The sequence below is a fragment of the Anomaloglossus baeobatrachus genome, chromosome 3, assembly GCF_048569485.1.
Source record: "Anomaloglossus baeobatrachus isolate aAnoBae1 chromosome 3, aAnoBae1.hap1, whole genome shotgun sequence".
NCBI lineage: Eukaryota > Metazoa > Chordata > Amphibia > Anura > Aromobatidae > Anomaloglossus > Anomaloglossus baeobatrachus.
In genome coordinates, this window is record NC_134355.1 from 145,213,062 (window position 1) to 145,232,580 (window position 19,519).

General features: G+C 45.8%; 1 protein-coding gene across 1 annotated transcript in view; it reads right to left on the reverse strand.

Annotated features, from left to right (window-relative positions):
• TTC27 (tetratricopeptide repeat domain 27) overlaps nt 1-19,519 on the reverse strand; it is a 557,582-nt gene that overhangs the window by 449,830 nt on the left and 88,233 nt on the right. Inside the window, exon 5 of the mRNA XM_075338149.1 lies at nt 4,826-4,966. Within this exon, the coding sequence (XP_075194264.1) occupies nt 4,826-4,966 (141 nt within the window). The remainder of the gene's footprint in view (nt 1-4,825; nt 4,967-19,519) is intronic.

The window sequence follows — 19,519 nt, forward strand, 5'->3', positions numbered from 1 at the left end:
ATTTAATTATTTTGTTTTCTTAAATATAAATGTCTCTCTACAAAAAAAAAGCTCACCCTACAATGTTGTGCACATGACCATACCTCAGTATGGGGCCAGAATAAGGCACCGATTTAATTGAGTCTGATAGTAATGCTATATCCTATAGCCTCGACTTTGCTCTATCCTTCAAAACACATATTCAAGCACTTTTCACCTCATGCAGACTACAACTCAAAAACATCTCCCAGATTCGTGCATTCTTTAACCAACAATCAGCAAAAACATTAGTGCATGCCCTCATCATCTCCCGCCTCGACTACTGCAACCTCCTGCTCTGTGTATTCCCTTCCAACACTCCAACCCCTGCAATCTATGCTAAACTATGTGGCCCAATTAATACACCTCTCCCCTCGCTATTCCCCAGCCTCTCCTCTCTGCCAATCCCTTCACTGGCTTCACATTTCCCAAAGACTCCAGTTCAAAACACTAACCATGACATAAAAAGCCATTCATAACCTGCAGTGTCACCTCCATACATCTGTGAATTAGTGTCCCGCTACCTACCTGCACAAAACCTCAGATCCGCACAAAACCTCAGATCCTCACAAGACCTCCTTCTGTACTCCCCTCTTATCTCCTCTTCCCACAATCGCATACAAGATTTCTCCCCAATACCCTTAAACGCTCTACCCCAGCATATCAGACTCTCACCAACCGTGGAAACCTTGAAAAGGAACTTGAAGACCTATCTCTTCCAACAAGCCTACAACCTGCAGTAACCCTCAGTCCACTATACCACTGCATGACCAGCTCTACCCTCACCTACTGTCCCCTCTCCCATCTTCTGTAGACTGTGAGTCCTTGCGGGCAGGGTCCTCTTTCCTCCTGTACCAGTCTGTTTTTGTAATGTTCATAATTGTTGTACTTGTTTTTATGTATACCCTTCACTTGTAAAGTGCCATGGAATAAAAGACGCTATAATAATAATATGCCTTTGACTTGTTACAGGGTTTTACTGGATTTGTATGGGGCTCTGGTAGAAACAATTGTAGCATACTCCATTTTATAATGTACGTATGAGTATTTTTGCCCTGGAGGCAATGCTGTACAGGAGGGTTGCACAATCTGGCTATGCCATTCTATATGGCCCATAATCATCCAGTCACATGAAAGCTTACCTGCGAGGCTGAATTCATGTAGTTTCCCTAACAAACGAAAAAGGGATGGCACACAGTCATCTCTATGTTTATCCCTAAGATAAGGAGAATGGGGTCCCTTGACTCCTCTTTCTAAAGATATACATGATTTATTAAGGTGGCCATCTAGGCTTCTGGCTCTATACATTATAGTTTACGACAGCTACATGTACAATGCTTACGGTCACATTCCAGCATTGCCAACCACGCTCCTAAATGCAAATGCTAACTGGAGGGAAAGGGGATCCCTATTATTCCTATAGGTGCAGCTTCCACTTAATAGCCTACTATTTCTCTTGCAATTGAGGCATGTAATGCCATATGCTTTAAACGTCTCAGATGGTATTACCCCTATAAGGTTAATGTTGGCCTTTGGGAATGATACAAAATGACTATGTGGCCCTCAGACAAGAAAAGGTTGTGCACTTGTGCTATACAGAGTCATCATAATATCTATCACATAAATTCTAACATAGAGCATACAGCAATTTTGCATATATTGTATCCATTAAATATCCATCTCGGAGTGTAATAGCCTACTCAAATACTTGGACCAGCTTTTCAATGGCCATACAATGGTGTCAGTGAGGTTCATATACAATAAGCCCTAGACCAATTAATTCTATATACCATATAGGAAGCCCTAAAACAAGGTAACATTATAGAATTTATTGCCCCATTTGATCTGTAATAGTGCCAGATATGGCTTTAAAAGGGCAATTCCTATCTCAAAGATCATATCCCATTATGTAGTAGGTGTAATAATAATGATATTAAGCAAATACCTCCAATTAGAAATGTAGGATAGTTCTCCTAAAAAGCTATGTCACTTACCTCATTTGCAGGACCTTAGGTATCCCATGGTTATGACCATGAGCAACTAACTGTCACCATATATGTGGTCAAAACCATGGACACCTAAGGTCCTGCAATGCCCTGCACATGAGGTAGGTGACACAGCTAATCAAGAGAACTATACTACATTTCTAACTGATTAACAAGCGATTTCCCAATGAAACCATCATAAGTAAATCCCAAATCACCTATAAAAATAGGTCTAAGGGATTATGCATAACTCCATAATACATAGAAAACAGTAGGACAAGGGGTATATCATGCAAAATATGTTTTTATTCAAATGTATTAATATTTTCATCAAATTTCGTTTAAAATAAGAGAAATTCAGACATGAATGGAACAAAAGGACAGTAAACATGTAAAATGCATGGTCAGGGGAGTCCCCTGATGAAGCTGGTTGATTTCTTCTGTACCCCATGGTAAGAAACTTGTGAAACGTACGTTGGGGGTCTTTCCTACTAGGGGGTGGTATCTGACTCCACTTTATATACCTTTTCTCCCTGGGTTCTGTTACCTATAATGTGAGGGCTTTTTGATAGTTGACTTTGTAATCCATTCAATGCAGTCTTTTCTTTGACTCCTGCTCACCAATTTATACAATATAGGTACTACCCTGGGATTCCCTCATCTTTTGAGATATGCACGTGCACTTTATATACGGAATTTTAGTGGCCTATTTATTGATATTCATATACCCCCCATTACCAAACTAGCAGCTATGACCATGAATTTTACATGTTCACTGTCCTTTTGTTACATGTATGTCTGAATTTCTCTTATTGTAAATTAAATTTGATGAAAATATTACCGTATTTTTCGGACTATAAGACGCACCGGACTATAAGACGCACCCTGGTTTTAGAGGAGGAAAATGGGAAAATAAAACTTTAAGCAAAAAATGTGGTCATGACACACTGTTATGGGGCGAGGATCTGCTGCTGACACTGTTATGGGGGTAATGTCCCCAAATTCTCTACTAAGGTACCCCATCCTGGTAATGATCCTCCTGCCTTGTATATGATCCTGCTATAAACCCCCATCCATCCTGTTCACATACCCCCCCCATCCAGCCTGTTCACATACCCCCCCATCCAGCCTGTTCACATACCCCCCCCATCCAGCCTGTTCACATACCCCCCCATCCAGCCTGTTCACATACCCCCCCCATCCAGCCTGTTCACATACCTCTCCCATCCAGCCTGTTCACATACCCCCCCATCCAGCCTGTTCACATACCCCCCCCCATCCAGCCTGTTCACATACCCCCCCCATTCAGCCTGTTCACATACCCCCCCCCATCCAGCCTGTTCACATACCCCCCCATCCAGCCTGTTCACATACCCCCCCCCCATCCAGCCTGTTCACATACCCCCCCCATCCAGCCTGTTCACATACCCCCCCCCCATCCAGCCTGTTCACATACCGCCCCCAATCCAGCCTGTTCACATACCCCCCCATCCAGCCTGTTCACATACCCCCCCCCCATCCAGCCTGTTCACATACCCCCCCCCCCATCCAGCCTGTTCACATACCCCCCCCCCATCCAGCCTGTTCACATACCCCCCCCATCCAGCCTGTTCACATACCCCCCCCCCCATCCAGCCTGTTCACATACCCCCCCATCCCTCCTGCTCATATACTCCCATCCTGCTATATGCCCCCATCGTGCTCATATACCATCCTGGTATATGGCCTGTATCCTATAGCACAGAGAAAAAAATAAACGTTTATACTCACCTTTTCCTCACTCCCTGCAGCACCGATCACATCTTCCTCTCTGGCACGCTGACCTGTGTGTGTGGAGCCGTTCCCCTGCTGCATCGCGATGTCTTCCTGTCTGTGCCGATCAGCTGACCAGCTCAGCACAGATCAGCTGACCGGCTCAGCACAGATCAGCTGACCGGCACAGACAGGAAGACATCGCGTGCAGCAGGGGGGCAGCTCCACACATGGGGACGGGTGAGTGTACTGATTCACTGCACCCCGCGCTGGTAATGACGCGCGGGGGGCTATGAATACAGCCGCACATGATCACTCCAGGCTGTAATTGCCAGGGGTGATCATGCGGACCGGCTCTTTACTATGCGCGCGTCCCCGCTCATCCTCCCGCCCACCTGTCAGTGCTGACTTCAGCGCTGAGAGATGGGTGGGAGGATGGGCGTGCATATGTAATGAGCGGGCCCACGTGGTCACGGCAGGCGCTGCTGCTGCCTGCTCGTGCCCCCGATGACCTGCAGCACCCTCATTCCCAGCCGCAGCCCTATAGTCAGACCATAAGACGCACCCCCAACTTTCCCCCAACATTTGGGGGAAAAAAAGTGCGTCTTATGGTCCGAAAAATACGGTAATACATTTGAATAAAAACATATTTTGCATGATATACTCCTTGTCCTCCTGCTTTCTACATTTCCAACTGGCTGCATTTGCTAATATTATTATTATTACACCTACAACATATTGGGATGGGATTACCCCTTTAAAGCTGCATCATGCAGATTTGTACAGTAAAAATAAAAATATACATTTCTCCTTCGCGGACAACAGATTTGTCTTGGGTCAGAAGGGATGTCTGTATGGGCTCCCATGTTAATTGGAAAAACGTGCCCTGTCAATTATTGGTGATGACAGATTAAATTTAAATAACAATATACGGTAATTATAATGGCATAGTAACTTGGAATAAAACTATAAACTAAAATGGATTTGCAAATCTGTTACATTATCTTTGTATATAATTGACAAGTACTTGTCCATGCTGGGCACGTTACCACCAGCAGATCATTTCTTACCTGGAATGCTGCGAGTTTGTTCCTGAGGTTCACAAGGATTATTCTGGCCACAAGTAAGAAGATTGGATTGGCTGTCAAGCTGTAGACTGATTCTCCATCAAGAACAAGCGTGCCCAGAATCGCAGCTCTCACAGTATTGCCCTGAAAAGCAGCAACAATACATCCGGCTTAAAGATTAACATCAAATATGCAACAAAAGAATTTAACTAGGACTTCAAGATCGCACATGTAGCATGGAATTAAATATTCTGCAGTTTCACCCTGTCATAACACAGAGACACTTCATGTGGATCTCTTGAATATCCTCATTATTATTTTTAATTGACATATGTAAGAGTTACCTGCAGTTATCCTTAAAGAGTATTATTTCAAATATTTCATAAAATCAACAGTACCATAAAAGATAAACATTGTAATATATCTTATAGGAAAAAAATGCTTTTTTTTTCTCCACATTATCAGCCATATTTCCTTCCTTGTGTCCAGCACTGATCTTTCACTCTTGAAAACTGCTCAAAATCCTCTTTAGATATCTCTTCACTGCGGGATCAGGTTACAGAGCAAAGAGGAGAAGGAGAGAGGCAGAGAGACACAAAAAAAGGAGCTGGAGAGAGACAGAGACACAAAAAAAGGAGATGGAGAGAGACAGACACAAAAAAAGGAGATGGAGAGAGACAGATGCAGAGAGACACAAAAAAAAGGAGCTGGAAAGAGACAGACCAAAAAAAAAGGAGCTGGAGAGAGACAGACAAAATAAAAGGAGCTGGAGAGAGACAGATGCAGAGAGTCACAAAGAGAAGGAGCTGCAGAGGGAGAGAGAGAGAGAGAGACAGAGGCAGAGAGACACAAAGAAAAGAAGACAGTTGATGCAACAACGTATAGAGGCTGCTGATAAGTCTTTGGCTTTGTGATGTTTTTTGTTTCTACAGTAATAAATGTTACAGCACATGAAAGCCTTATGTGTCTAATATATATTTTCAAAATTTTTTGTTTTTGTTGCTTATGGCAACAGTGTTGTACGCATGCGGGAAAACAAAATGGATATTCACAGCAACTGAGAGCAAAGGAGTGACAAAATTCTTGTTTCTGCAAGGAAAGTCCGCAAAGGATATTTATGGTGATATGTCGCAGACATTGGGGGATCAATGCCCTTCATATTCTACAGTTAAGAACTGGGTTGCCAAATTTAAAACGGGCCACCTCAGCACTAATGATATGGAACGTTCTGGACGACCGAGAGTGGTTGTTGTTGCGAAGGTCGTCAGTGCTGTGCACAACCGCATACTGGACAATCAACGAATTTCAGCTAAAGCAATAGAAGACATCATGGGGATTTCCCATGAAAGTGTTTGTTTCATTATCATGAACATTTGGACATGAGGAAGCTATCTATAAAGTGGGTCCCCAAATGTTTGACAACAGATAAGAGAAGCATATGAGTGAAAATTTCCCGGTCCATTTGTCAGCGTTTCCGGACTGATAAGAACTTCCTATTGACTATTGACTATGGATGAGACCTGGATTTATTTGTATGACCCTGAAAACAAGGAGCAGTCAAGAGTGGAGGCACAGGGGTTCTCCTCGTCCAAAGAAATTCAGGGTGCAAAAATCAGCCACTAAGGTGATGGCATCTGTGTTCTGGGATATGGAGGGCGTGCAGCTAGTGGACTACCTTCAAAAGGGTTCAATCCAAGGTATTACACTGAACTTTTGGACCAATTGAAGGCAGCTCTGAAGGCCAAAAGGCATCGCAAGCTGTCCAAAGAAATCTTGTTCTTGCAAGACAACGCCTCCGCTCACACTGCACAAGCGACCACGGCAAAACAGGCAGAGCTGGGCTTACAGCTGGTTGGTCACCCACCTTATTCACTAGATATAGCTTCATCTGACTATCATCTGTTTCCAAACCTGAAGAAACACCTCACAAGTACCAAATTTCACACCATTTCTGATGCCATGGCTGCTGCGGATGCCTGGTTTGAGGCACAACCGAAATCCTTCTTTTTGCTAGGCTTACAGAATTTGGAATACTAATGTAAGAAGTGTGTTGACATTGTGGCGCCCCTTACCTGGGCAGGCACCACTGAGTACTGCACCCATGCTGGGACAGTACTTCCAGGTAATCCTAAAGGCCAGAATGAAGTGTGTACGCACAGAAAAATAGCAACCAGGTCTCCCACACCTTTAGAGGGGACCCTTGGATTGTCTCCAGAGGGGGGCTAGCTTTCAAATTTCATCAAGAGGTGGAGTGGAGGGGCTGGGAGCTAAAGTGCAGAGGGTGTCAGGAAAGGAGTGGAGCGAGCCAGTCTGGTAGTGGTGAGCGGCGGTTGCTAAGGGATACGCGTGCTCACACTAGTCAGACCCTGCGCGGTGTAGTGACAGTTGGCGGGGGAGAACGGTCACCGAGGAGTCCAAAGAAGAGGGGCTCCTGGTGACTAGGCACGTACAGGGTACAGGTCCCTAGAGCAGACTCTAGTGTAACTATCTGCTAAAACTGCCGGTGAGGGGAACTACAAGTACCTCACCAACCACACAGAGTCCGAGCCTCAGCAGCAACGCAAGGACCCATAAGGAGACAGAGCCAGAAGCCAATCTCACCTAGGTCCACGCTGCAGGCGAACGGTCCAAAAAGGGGAGAAAAGGCAGTAGCGACTCCCTGGATAGACCCCCATGGTACTTCAGGTCAGGGGGTTATCCGAACACAGAAGTGCTAGGAAGCTAACCTGTTACCCTCAGACTGGCCTGAAGGAGCTCCTGGTTCTTACCTGGTTAATCACAGCATCGCCCGGGTCAGCTCACAACAACAACTAAGTGAGTAAAAAGCAGTTGAAAGACTTTCTGGACTGAGACTGAATTATTCCGAGACCCGCTACCCTACACACCTGAGCCCCTGGGGCCTGCCTCACTCACGGGAGGCCACACCATCTCACTGCAGACCCCATCAGCCCCAGACGCTCATAAAATCTGCAGTGGCGGTCATCCATATCCCTGACCGCAAGCTGTGCGTGGCGTCACAACACATACAAAATCTGACATTCCTGTTTGCCATATTAAAAGAAGACCCTGTGGCGTCCCTGAAGCTGGATCAATGTCCCTGGGGCGACACAACATCAGTGGAGAGTATGTAGCGTAAATGTAAAGTTTCATCATCCTATCTCGTTTCTTTCAGGGTAAAGTCAAAGACTTATCAGCATCCCTTCGTATCATCACTGTCATGCGCCGCTAAGCTGGCAAACCGACTTCAGCTGCTGGCCTTGGATTGTTCGGCGGCTGGTATTGGTACTGCAGTGCAGAGCGCTGATTCCTGGGCAGCAATACATTTCCATTGAATGTGAATCCAAAGACGCGCATTCAACTGAAATAAAGAGCTGACGTTTGCAACCCCATGGACCGGCCCACAATTATCAAGGAGTTTATGGTGCATGAGGGCTGCATTAAGCAGCCTCAGGGGCCACATACAGCCTGCAAGCTCCATGTTTGAGACCCATGAATTAGAGCTTGCACAACGGAAAACTGGTAAAAATCAAGGATATAAATATTATGGACAGAAATCGTGTTTGTTATTCCTCCTGTGTAGAAGAGTCATCTGTAACAATTGTTATGGTTTTAAGGTGTTGTCTGAATTACCTTAAAAATTTTGAAAATGTGGAGTATGTAAGACTATAGTAAATAATTATACTCACCGACTCTAACCTCCTTCATTCCAGTACAAGCTATTCTAGTGACATATTCCTGGAATCAGGCTCCCTACCTTAACATTATGCTGCGAACACAGATTTAGACAAATTTGTGAACAATATTTGAGAGAAAGGGCCTTTTGTGTAAATAAAAAAAAGTCTTAGATCTTAGGCTATGTGCCCACGCTGCGGAAAATGCGCGGAATTTGCCACGGATTTTTTGCGGAAATTGTGCGGATTTTTCAAAAATCTGCAGCACAGCTACTCCCCAGCCATTTCTATGGCATTTGGGACCTGCTGTGCCCATGCTGCGGATTTTTCCGCAGCGGAAATAATGCGTACTTCCCTGCGGAAAAATCAGCAGCATGTCAATTATTCCTGCGGATTTCTCCGCAGGGTCCCATATACTTACCTGCCTCACCGGAATCACTTTCTCCGTCCGGTGTACAGGAGTGCGGTGGATCCACATACAGGAAGGAAGAGGTGGGCGGGGCCTGCACGAGCTCCGGTCATGTGACAGCCGGAGCTAGTTCAGGTCTGCCCACCTTCTTCTGCAGACGCTGACAGAGACAGAGTGACCCGGCCGCCGGAAAGCGAAGTGCTGCATGATGGAGGTGAGTATGAACTCCCTCCCGATCACTGCAGCACTTGTTCTGCATTGAGGATGCAGTGCCGAAGCCATGGTACTGTATCCTCAATGCAGAATGCGCACACCATATCCGCAGGACATTCCGCAGCATGGAAACAGACAGAAGTTGTGGTGCAGTGTCCTGGGAGCTCCTGCGGAATGTCCTGCGGATATATCCGCAGGACACTGTCCCCATGGGCACATAGCCTTAGGCCGAGGCCACACGGGGATTTGTGCAAGTGTTCGCATGACACTCGGCACACGCTTGCAGCACAGCGGGAGCCGAGTGTCATGCAAGTATTATGCGACTGTGGTCAGATCGTGCGATCAGACCACAGTTACAGAGGGGGGCCCGGCGCTGCGGAGGGGAGGGCCGGCGCTGCGGAGGGGAGGGAGGGATTTATCTCCCTATCTCCTCCTTTGCCGGCTGATGCGAGAATCGCACTGCTCTCGCGTTACACCAGTGTAACGCGAGAGCAATGCAATGTTTCTTTCGCCCCATAGACTTGCATAGGTGCGAGTGGAACAGGATCGCATTCCACTCGCAGCACGCTGCAACTGTTTTCTCGGTCCGATCAGGGCTGAGAAAATAATCGCTCATGGAAGCGGGCCCAGAGAGTAATTTTGGTCAGACTGGAATGCGATTTTTTTATCGCATTCCACTCGCACCATTTTTCTTGCCGTGTGTCCTAGGCCTTAGAGTTCAGCTCAAGAAAAATGAGAGCAAAACCAAAATTGTTGTGTTATTGTATATGTTTGTTCAGTGTATTTCTAATTATCAGTAATTTTAATGAATGCAGGACTATCATGATAGCACATACTAGACTCTAGAGAAGTGGGAGGAATGTTAGAAGATACAGCAATTTTGTAGCGATTTATCCGTCTTGAGACTGTATAAGAGGCTCAGGATAGTGCTTTCTATGGCTGGGAATGAGTGAGCTGCGGGACAAATACCACATTACCTCTTGAAAATGTAGTCTAGAGTCACAGAAAAAGACCTGGTGAGAAATTCAGGAGGTAAACAAAAAACCACAAGAATGGCTGCAGAGGTCTGAATAGAAGCTAAAAAAAAAAATAAAAGGTGACAGGGGAGCTTGAGGTTTGATGATTCATTACAGAATCCTCCGGATTATTTTTTTTTTTTTTTTTTATGATAATGCTTAGAAAACACCTTACAAACTAAAATTAGTGGCATCAGCTCTTGAACATCTAAATCTACGGACAGCTTTAGCACTTCGGCATATATGCACGCTTCTTTATTTTAATACTCTATAGCTAAACTAAGCTGAAACAGACGTTAAAGGAGAGAAAACAAGTGCGACTGGATTCTCCAAGGAAGGCAGCGAGCTCTCGCTGAACGGCGGCCACATTTCACAATGAGAACGCTATCGGAATCACTGGAAAGCAGTCCTGTTTTTTAATTTGAAAACAACTGGAGAGTATTAAGACTCCTCTGTACTCAGCTTTCCTAAAGCCATCACTCCCCTCTTTACCCAGCCTATTGCCCTGCGGCATCAACACAGCCAAATAAAAATAGGTTTTCTGAGGGAAGACCCAGCTCTGGTTGTCTCATCCTATAAAATATGAGTGATGCCTCTAGCGATGTCCTGAATTTATAGCACACAGGAACATTACAGAGAGAGAAATCACACACCAGAAATAACAATGCCGGCTCAGAACAGCAAAATCTGCTCCCAGATTGCTTTTCTCTATTTAAAAAGCCATTTACATGTTTTAGTTGCATTTTTTTTAAGTGCATGCTAATAATATTTTCTGAAATCTAAAAGAGCAGTGACATGTTACACCGGGGATGAGCTAGGAGATGCTAAAAATGTAGGAAAAATAACAAAATGCATGTAAGATCCCACATACAGGGAAAGAATCAAAAATTCAAATTCACATAAAATAAATAAAAATAACTATTATAAAGTGAACCTGTTAATAGGTCCCCAAACCCTGTATGAGAAACCAAGTGCACATATATCTTCATCCAGGCATACATCCGCTTTGGGGAAAAAAAAGCCAGCTCCCCGCACCGCCTTCATCCTTCCGAGCACGAAACAAACGTAATTACCAAAGACGATAGAAATCAAAATGAACAAAAAGGGGGTCAAGCTCCACGGAGAAAAATCTTTAGTTTTTTGGTACATTGCTAAGACTCATGATGTCACCACGAGGAAGGGTGCAGCGTGCACCAGAAACACATTAACGTTCTGATGTCCTAATTCATGGACTGCAGAGGCACGTGCAGATGTTTTAACATTGTCCTAATATAACTGAAGATTTTAATCCGTTCAGCTGGATCCCCGTTTCTATTTATACATCCTCTTTACAGAGATGGCCAAACGCTATACTCACCTATCTGTATCAGTCCCAAAGATGTGAAAAAGAGCAGAGATGCATGTAAGTAACTAGTGCGCTAAGCAAACTCCACAAGAGAGGAGACGTAAATCCCCAGGTATAGTGATCCAGCCACCCCCAGTAATCAGACTGTGGATAGGTGGTCAATTTTTGTTTTTGTAAGCTAACCCCTTTTAAAAATTGTTAGGGAGAGTATTGCCTCAACATTTTGGTTTTAATCATTCCACTCTGCACTTCTCCACCGTTGGGCTATGTTCACACAGTGATTTTAAGATGCAGCGTTTATGGCCCCAAAAAACGCAACACAACAATTATTCATGCAGAATTGTCTCCGGAAATCCCGCCCCTCCACTATGGAAATACAGGATGGGAAATCCACAGGAATTCTGCACGAAATCCGCACTGTTTCCGTAGGTTTACCGCAACAATTCCGCAGATATACCGTATCAATGGATAGCTGTGGATTCCGGTGAGCTGCTGCGTGAACCTGCGAAAATACCTACAGAAAAGTCAGCAGGTACGATGGGCACATGGCCTTAAGGTGGTGTCACACACAGCGACGACGACAACGACGTCGCTGCTACGTCACCATTTTCTGTGACGTAGCAGCGACGTCCCGTCGCTGTCGCTGTGTGTGACATCCAGCAACGACCTGGCCCCTGCTGTGAGGTCGCTGGTCGTTGCTGAATGTCCTGCTTCATTTTTTGCTCGTTGCTCTCCCGCTGTGAAGCACACATCGCTGTGTGTGACAGCAAGAGAGCGACTAACTGAAGCGAGCAGGGAGCAGGAGCCGGCTTCTGGCAGCCTGCGGTAAGCTGTAACCACGGTAAACATCGGGTAACCAAGGGAAGACCTCTCCTTGGTTACCCGATATTTACCTTCATTACCAGCATCCGCCGCTCTCACGCTGCTAGTGCCGGCTCCCTGCTCCCTGCACTCCTAGCCAGAGTACACATCACGCTGCCAGTGCCGGCTCCCTGCTCACGTAGCTGGAGTACACATCGGGTAATTAACCCGATGTGTACTCTGGCTAGGAGTGCAGGGAGCAGGGAGCCGGCACTGGCAGCGTGAGAGCGGTGGACGCTAGTAACTAAGGTAAATATCAGGTAACCAAGAGAAGTGCTTTCCTTGGTTACCCGATATTTACCTTAGTTACCAAGCGCAGCATCGCTTCCACGCCTCACTGCTGGCTGGGGGCTGGTCACTGGTCGCTGGTGAGATCTACCTGTTTGACAGCTCACCAGCGACCATGTAACGACGCAGCAGCGATCCTGATAAGGTCAGGTCGCCTGTCGTGATCGCTGCTGCGTCGCTATGTGTGACCCCAGCTTTAGAGTGCATAGAAAACGTCAGAATGAGTTGACAGTGAATTGTCTGACCTGGTTTCATGATGGGTTTTGTAACTCTAGTCTCTCATCTCCTAAACAATCATCTATTTCCATGTTAAAAGGATTTATCTAGGACATTGGTTATTCTATTATATGGGGCCAAGAACTTACAGGTAGGTAGTTACAAACTACCTGGCTGTTCTGCCGAGCCAACTGTCTCTGCCAGCCTCAGGCGAGGACACGCTTCCTTTCATTGACGTCATGTCAACTGACTAAGGGGTACTTTGCACACTACGACATCGCAAGCCGATGGTAGCGATGCCGAGCGCGATAGTCCCCGCCCCCGTCGCAGATGCGATATCTTGTGATAGCTGCCGTAACGAACATTATCACTACGGCAGCTTCACATGCACTTACCTGGCCGGCAACGTCGCACAGGCCGGCGACCCGCCTCCTTCCTAAGGGGGTGGATCGTGCGGCGTCACAGCGACGTCACACGGCAGGCGGCCAATAGAAGCAGAGGGGCGGAGTTGAGCAAGAAGTAAACATCCCGCCCACCTCCGTCCCTCCGCATAGCCGGCGTGAGCCGCGGGACATAGGTAAGGAGATGTTCCTCGCTCCTGTGGCATAATACACAGCGATGTGTGCTGCCGCAGGAACGAGGAACAACATCGTACCTGTCGCTGCCGTGACATTATGGAAATGACCGAAACTACACCGATGATACGATTTCGACGTTTTTGCGCTGGTTAATCATATCAAAAACGATTTTCACACTCCGATGTCGACAGCAACGCCGGATGTGCGTCACTTTCGATTTGACTCCACCGACATCGCAGCTGCGATGTCGTAGTGTGCAAAATACCCCTAAGTATCTTTCTTCTGCTCTTCTAGATTGACGGAACGTCAGTGTCGATGTTAAGACGATTGCCAGCTGTCTTCCCCCACTCAGGCAGCCGGCTGTCAATCTGCATGCCATCGGCAGAGAAGAAAGGAAGAATACGCACTATTGATGAATGTGACGTCACCAGAAGAAGAGAAATAACCGTCTGGAAAAAAAGCAAAGTCTCAAATAACCCCGTTAATATAGTCAATAGAGCCCTAGCTTCTTAGACATCATTTTGGACCACAGAAACATTAGCATACACAATATACGATATATTAAATTACCTGGAGAAACCTTTAATTTAAAATTTAGCAACATAGCAACAATAGCTAAAATATTGGCCAGAATCCTTACTGAGTAAATTAAAGGGGATATCCACTACTTTGACAACCCCTACTCATTCCCCTTGTTTGCCCACATAAAAATAAACCTATACTCACCTCCGATGCGACCGCGGTTTCAGCGATGTCTGAAGTCTCATTCCAGGGGCCCACGTGACATGGTTATGACATGTGGGCCCCGAGACCAATCAGCACCTAGTGTCTGTCTCCCTGCCTTTGGACATTTAAGCAGGATGTGAGCACTACACTGCCTTCCTACTCAAATGTCCGAAGGTGGGGAGAAGGAAGCCAGTACTGATTGGTCGTGGGGCTCACGTGTCACAGTGTCACATGGGCGCCATGAATGCCATTTCAGGCATCACTGGAACCATGGCCACCCCGGAGGTGAATATAGGCTTATTTATTTTTCTGGAGTGAACAAGGGGAATGAGAAGGTGTTGTCCAAGTAGTGGACAACCTCTTTAAACAGATCACAAGCAATCCATCTAAAAAGAAAATCACATTTTGACACATAGTAAATATATCCTTGAGAAGTTAAAGTGAATCTGTCAGCAGGTTTTTGCTATCTCATTTGAGAGCAGCATGATGGAGGCATAGAGACTCTGAATCCAACGATGTATCACTTAGATTACTGGCTGCAGCTGTTCTGACACAATCTAAATTTTTAAATTTAATCATGTAGCAGAGCTGAGAGAGCTGTCCCGCCCACACCAGGCTCTCCATAGGTGAGCTGTTATTCACAGGAGGGGGCATGCCGGACTGCCATGCGCCTGACATTGTAGTCTGAGCAATGATAAGTCCTGCTGCTTAAACAAACAAAGCAAATAAACAACAGATCTCTCCTTGATGAGACAGGCAGCCCTGAATTATTTGTTAACCCTTGCAATATGCCGTCTTCAGTTTACATAGCAAAAAACTGCTGACAGATTCCCTTTAAAAAGTTGCTTGTTACATTAGTAGCAAGAAACAGGGTTTTTTCCCACAAAAGAAAGCCAACAGAAAAATAATTCAGGAAAGCAGAAACATTCTCTTGTCAGAAGTGTAGAGAACAGAGAAGTTCTTCTATCTGACTCACAGCTGGTCATTCAATTTTAAAAGCCACAGGATGTGAATCTGCTTTACTAAAGTCAATTGCAGGCTTGATTAAACACAAGCAGATTTACCTTTACCTTTTGCAAACAATTTCTCAGCATGGCTCCATCCAGGGGATAGAATACAAGTGTTGGACCAGTTCTTTGAAAGTTTAGTCAATAAAGTAGACCCAAGAGCTGAAACGCTTAGTTATGCCTAAAGCCTTGTTATATGTATTCATAGATGAGATGATTAACGAGCTGCAAAGAGCGATTCTGCTACCGCAGGTGGAACTGTGGAATAGGGTACACCTCCTTCAGCTTCACCTCCCCTTTCCCCAAAGGTCATCAAATCTCGCAGCATATTGGTGTACTGTTCGGGTAAAGAATGGAGCAAAAGTAGGAATACTGTAATAGTATTTTTCATTATTATTACATTAAATTTTATTAAATTTTCCTGGTATTAAGAACAATGACAGTGAGACAATATCGGAGTAGAAGGGTAGGATTCCACTTGCGAGAGACGCAAGCGTATCTCGCATAGCATCCCTCAGGACAGCCTGCTTCGTTCCTGACGTGAGCATCTCAGCTGCATAGAAATAGATGCAGCTGACCCGCTCCTGTTGGGAGAGAGGCAGGCCATCCCGGGTGATTCGATGTGAGATACGCTCGAGACTCTCGCAAGTGGAATCCTACCTGTATTGGAAGACTGGAAAATGCTGAGAATGTGTATAGAGTATGGCAACTGGTGTTTAACAGGAATAAGTCCCCAAGTTTTTGCCATCTAATCTGAGAGCAGCATAGGGTAGAGACAGAGACCCTGATTCCAGTGAGGTGTCACTTAATGAGCTGCTTACTGCCGTTTTGATAAATCTGCTGCCATGCAGTCCACCATATTCATGAGCTCTGTAAAACCAAGCCCCTACCACTGATTAGCAGTTTTCTGCCTATGCCAAGTATACACAGAAAACTGCCAATTAGTGGTATGGGCAGGGTTATAAAGAACTTATCATTCATAGAAATGCTAGATCTGCATCAGATAAAACATGAATTTTTAACAAAACTACAGCGAACAGCCCAGTAAGTGATATATCGCTGGAATCGGGGTCTCTGCCCCTACATCATGTTGCTCTCAGACAGTGTCATTCACCATTCAACAGTGTCATGGGGATTTTCATTTCTTTTAATACAATCGTGGATTGTAGCAATTACTTACACATGTTGCGCAACCTGGTGGGGCTGCAACTCTCTCACCATGACTGACTTCACCAAACTTCTTTCTTTCAACATGATGGGACTCGTCCTCATTTGCTTTGATGGTACAGAGCTATGGTGACAATATCTTTTCTACAGCAGTGGATTCAGTGACATGGCAGCAATGATTTACTGCCAGATTCACAAGACTTGACCGCTATGACACCTTGACACTAACATCTTTTTTGAGGGGCGTAGTGAAGGAGGGTTCGGAGAGGAAGCCTTGCACAGAGATGACTCGTACACCAAAACCCTTAGAGGACCAATAAACCTAGAAATTAAAGAAGTTGTCCAGTTACCAAAACTGATTTTTTTTTTCTGATAAATCTTGATATTATGTGCCTCTACACACACTATTATGTTTTTTCAGCAATATTGCCTTTTATCGTGCTCTAGCAGCACATCCTAATTGCTGGCTCCAGCTCTGATGGGGTTAATCTCTCTTCTGACTTCCTGGGTTCAGTTCCTACAACTCCCATAATTCTTTGTGGCTCTTGGGCGGTATCTTACACACCCAATGTATCTAACACACCCACTCTGCTCTCCTCTCCACCCAAAGTCCAAAGCCTCCTCCCTGCCTCTTCCCTGTGGATGCACGGAGAGCAATCACACAGACAGCAGCAGCTGCCAGCTCTGCACAACCCGGGGAAGAAAGCGGCTATCTTCTGCTTGTTCTTATATAGTCCATAGTGTGTGTGTGTGTGTGTGTGTGTGTGTGTGTGTGTATAGTGTGTGTGTGTGTGTATAGTGTGTGTGTGTGTATAGTGTGTGTGTGTGTGTGTGTGTGTGTATATATAGTGTGTGTAGTGTGTGTATAGTGTGTGTGTGTGTGTGTGTGTATAGTGTGTGTGTGTGTATATAGTGTGTATAGTGTGTGTGTATAGTGTGTGTGTATATAGTGTGTATAGTGTGTGTGTGTTTACAGAAATTATGATTATTAGCCAGTGCAACATGTGAAAAAAATAATTGGGGAAAATAAAATCAAGTGGTCATGAGATTGCTTTTTCCCCTCTTGCCTAGTCTGTGTGTCGTCCGTATCATCCGTGTGGCATGCATTTAGCAGGCTACTTTCACATCAGCGTTTTTTTGCCTGTAGGCAAACAACCGCAAACCGCATATGACAGGATCCTGTGGATTAAATGTGCAGCGCATGCAACCGTTATTTTACCGGATCCTTCTGCATCAGGACACAGAATTTATCGGTCGGCGCTGGAGTCAGCTGACTCCTGATCTCACAGCCCGCACACGCTGCAATAGCTGCAGGTTAACTGCAGTCACAGGCCTGCTACCGATCACATGTGACCGTGTGCGAGCTGTGTGTACAGGAGTTCAGCTGAGTTCAGATCAGCAGACCCCAGTGTCGGCCAATCAGGCTGGGGCCACACGGGGATTACTGCGATCCCCTCGCATGACACTTGGCTCACGCTCAGTACAGCAGAGCTGAGTGTCATGCGTGTGTCCCTGCGACTGAGGTCCGACTGTGCGAGCAGACCTCAGCTGCGGGGTGCAGGCCGGCTCTGAGGAGGGGTGGGAGGGATTTCTCTCCCTTTCTCCTCCGTTGCCGGCTCTCGCGATTCTCGTTCTGCACTCGCGGTAGTGCAGTGTGATTTTTTTTCTCTCACCCCATACACTTGAATGGGTAAAAGAGAAAGAGTCTCGCATTACACTCGCAGCAAGCTGCGATTGTTTTCTCGGTCTGATTAGGGCTGAGAAAATAATTGCTCATGTGTGCTGACACACAGGCTAGAATTGGTCCGAATGGAATGCAATGTTTTATCGCACTCCACTCGCACTGTTTTTCTCGCCGTCTGGCTTAGGCCTTACTTGTTCTGTGATTCCCCTGCTTCCATCGCAGCGTGTGCGGGCTGGAGTTCACCTGAGTTCAGATCAGCTGACTCCAGTGCTGGACTGAACTCAGGTGACCTCACAGCCCGCATACGCTGCGATGGGTGCAGGGGGACACAGAAAAAGTAATCAGCCGACACTGGAGTCATCTGACTAATTGTTCTGCTGGCGCTGTGGTCAGGAGTAGAGATGAATGAGCAGTAAAATGCTCTGGTGCTCAATGGGCGAAGCCCATGTCGATTTCTTTGTTTTAAAAAAATTCATTAAAAATAAAAAAAAAAACAACAAAAAAAAAACCCCCAAATACAACTCTAACCCTAGGGTTAGGGGTGGAAAAAAAAAAGTGTGGCTGCCGCTGCATTTCCTATTGCTAAGGGTAACCCAAGCAGCTACCGGCTGCTAACCCCCGCTGCTTGCTGTTACCTTCATTGGCAATGGAAAATCCAGGGAAGCCTTTTTTTTTTTTTATAAAGGTTTTTTCCTAAAAACTTTTTTAAAAAAACGACGTGGGCTTCGCCATGTTTTTTTTACGCTAGCCAGGTACAGCAGGCAGGTATGGGCTGCCCCCAACCCCCAGCTGCCTATTTGTACCCGGCCGGGAACCAAAAATATAGGAAAGCCCTTTTTTTTTTTTTTAATTATTTCATGAATTTCATGAAATAATTAAAAAAAAAAATGTGGGCTTCGCTCATTTTTCTTGTGTCCATCCAGGTACAACTAAGCAGCTGGGGATTGGAATCCACAGCGCAGGGTGGCCCAAGCTTTCTGGGACCCCCGCTGCGAATTGCAGTCCACAGCCGCCCCAGAAAATGGCGCTTTCATAGAAGCGTCATCTTCTGGCGCTGTATCCAACTCTTCCAGTGGCCCTGGTGGCAGGTGGCACGCTGGGTAATAAGGGGTTAATATCAGCTATGTTTTACCAGCTGGTATAAAGCCCAAGATTCTTAATGTCAGGCCAAGTTTGACCCGGCCATTAAAAATCTCCAATAAAGGGTTAAAAAAAAAAAGACAGCACACAGAAAAATACTTTATTAGAAATAAATACACACACACATTAGGGACTCCATGTTTATTACTCCGTCTCACCCCTCCACGATCGAGAGATTTCTGTACTGACCATGCCAGGAGAGAGAGGGAGGGAAAAGAGAGAAAGGGAGGGAGGGAAAAGAGAGAGAGAGAGTGGGAGGGAAAAGAGAGAGAGTGGGAGGGAAAAGAGAGAGAGTGGGAGGGAAAAGAGAGAGAGGGAGAGAGGGAGGGAAAAGAGAGAGGAAAAAGAGAGAGGGAGGGAAAAGAGAGGGAAAAGA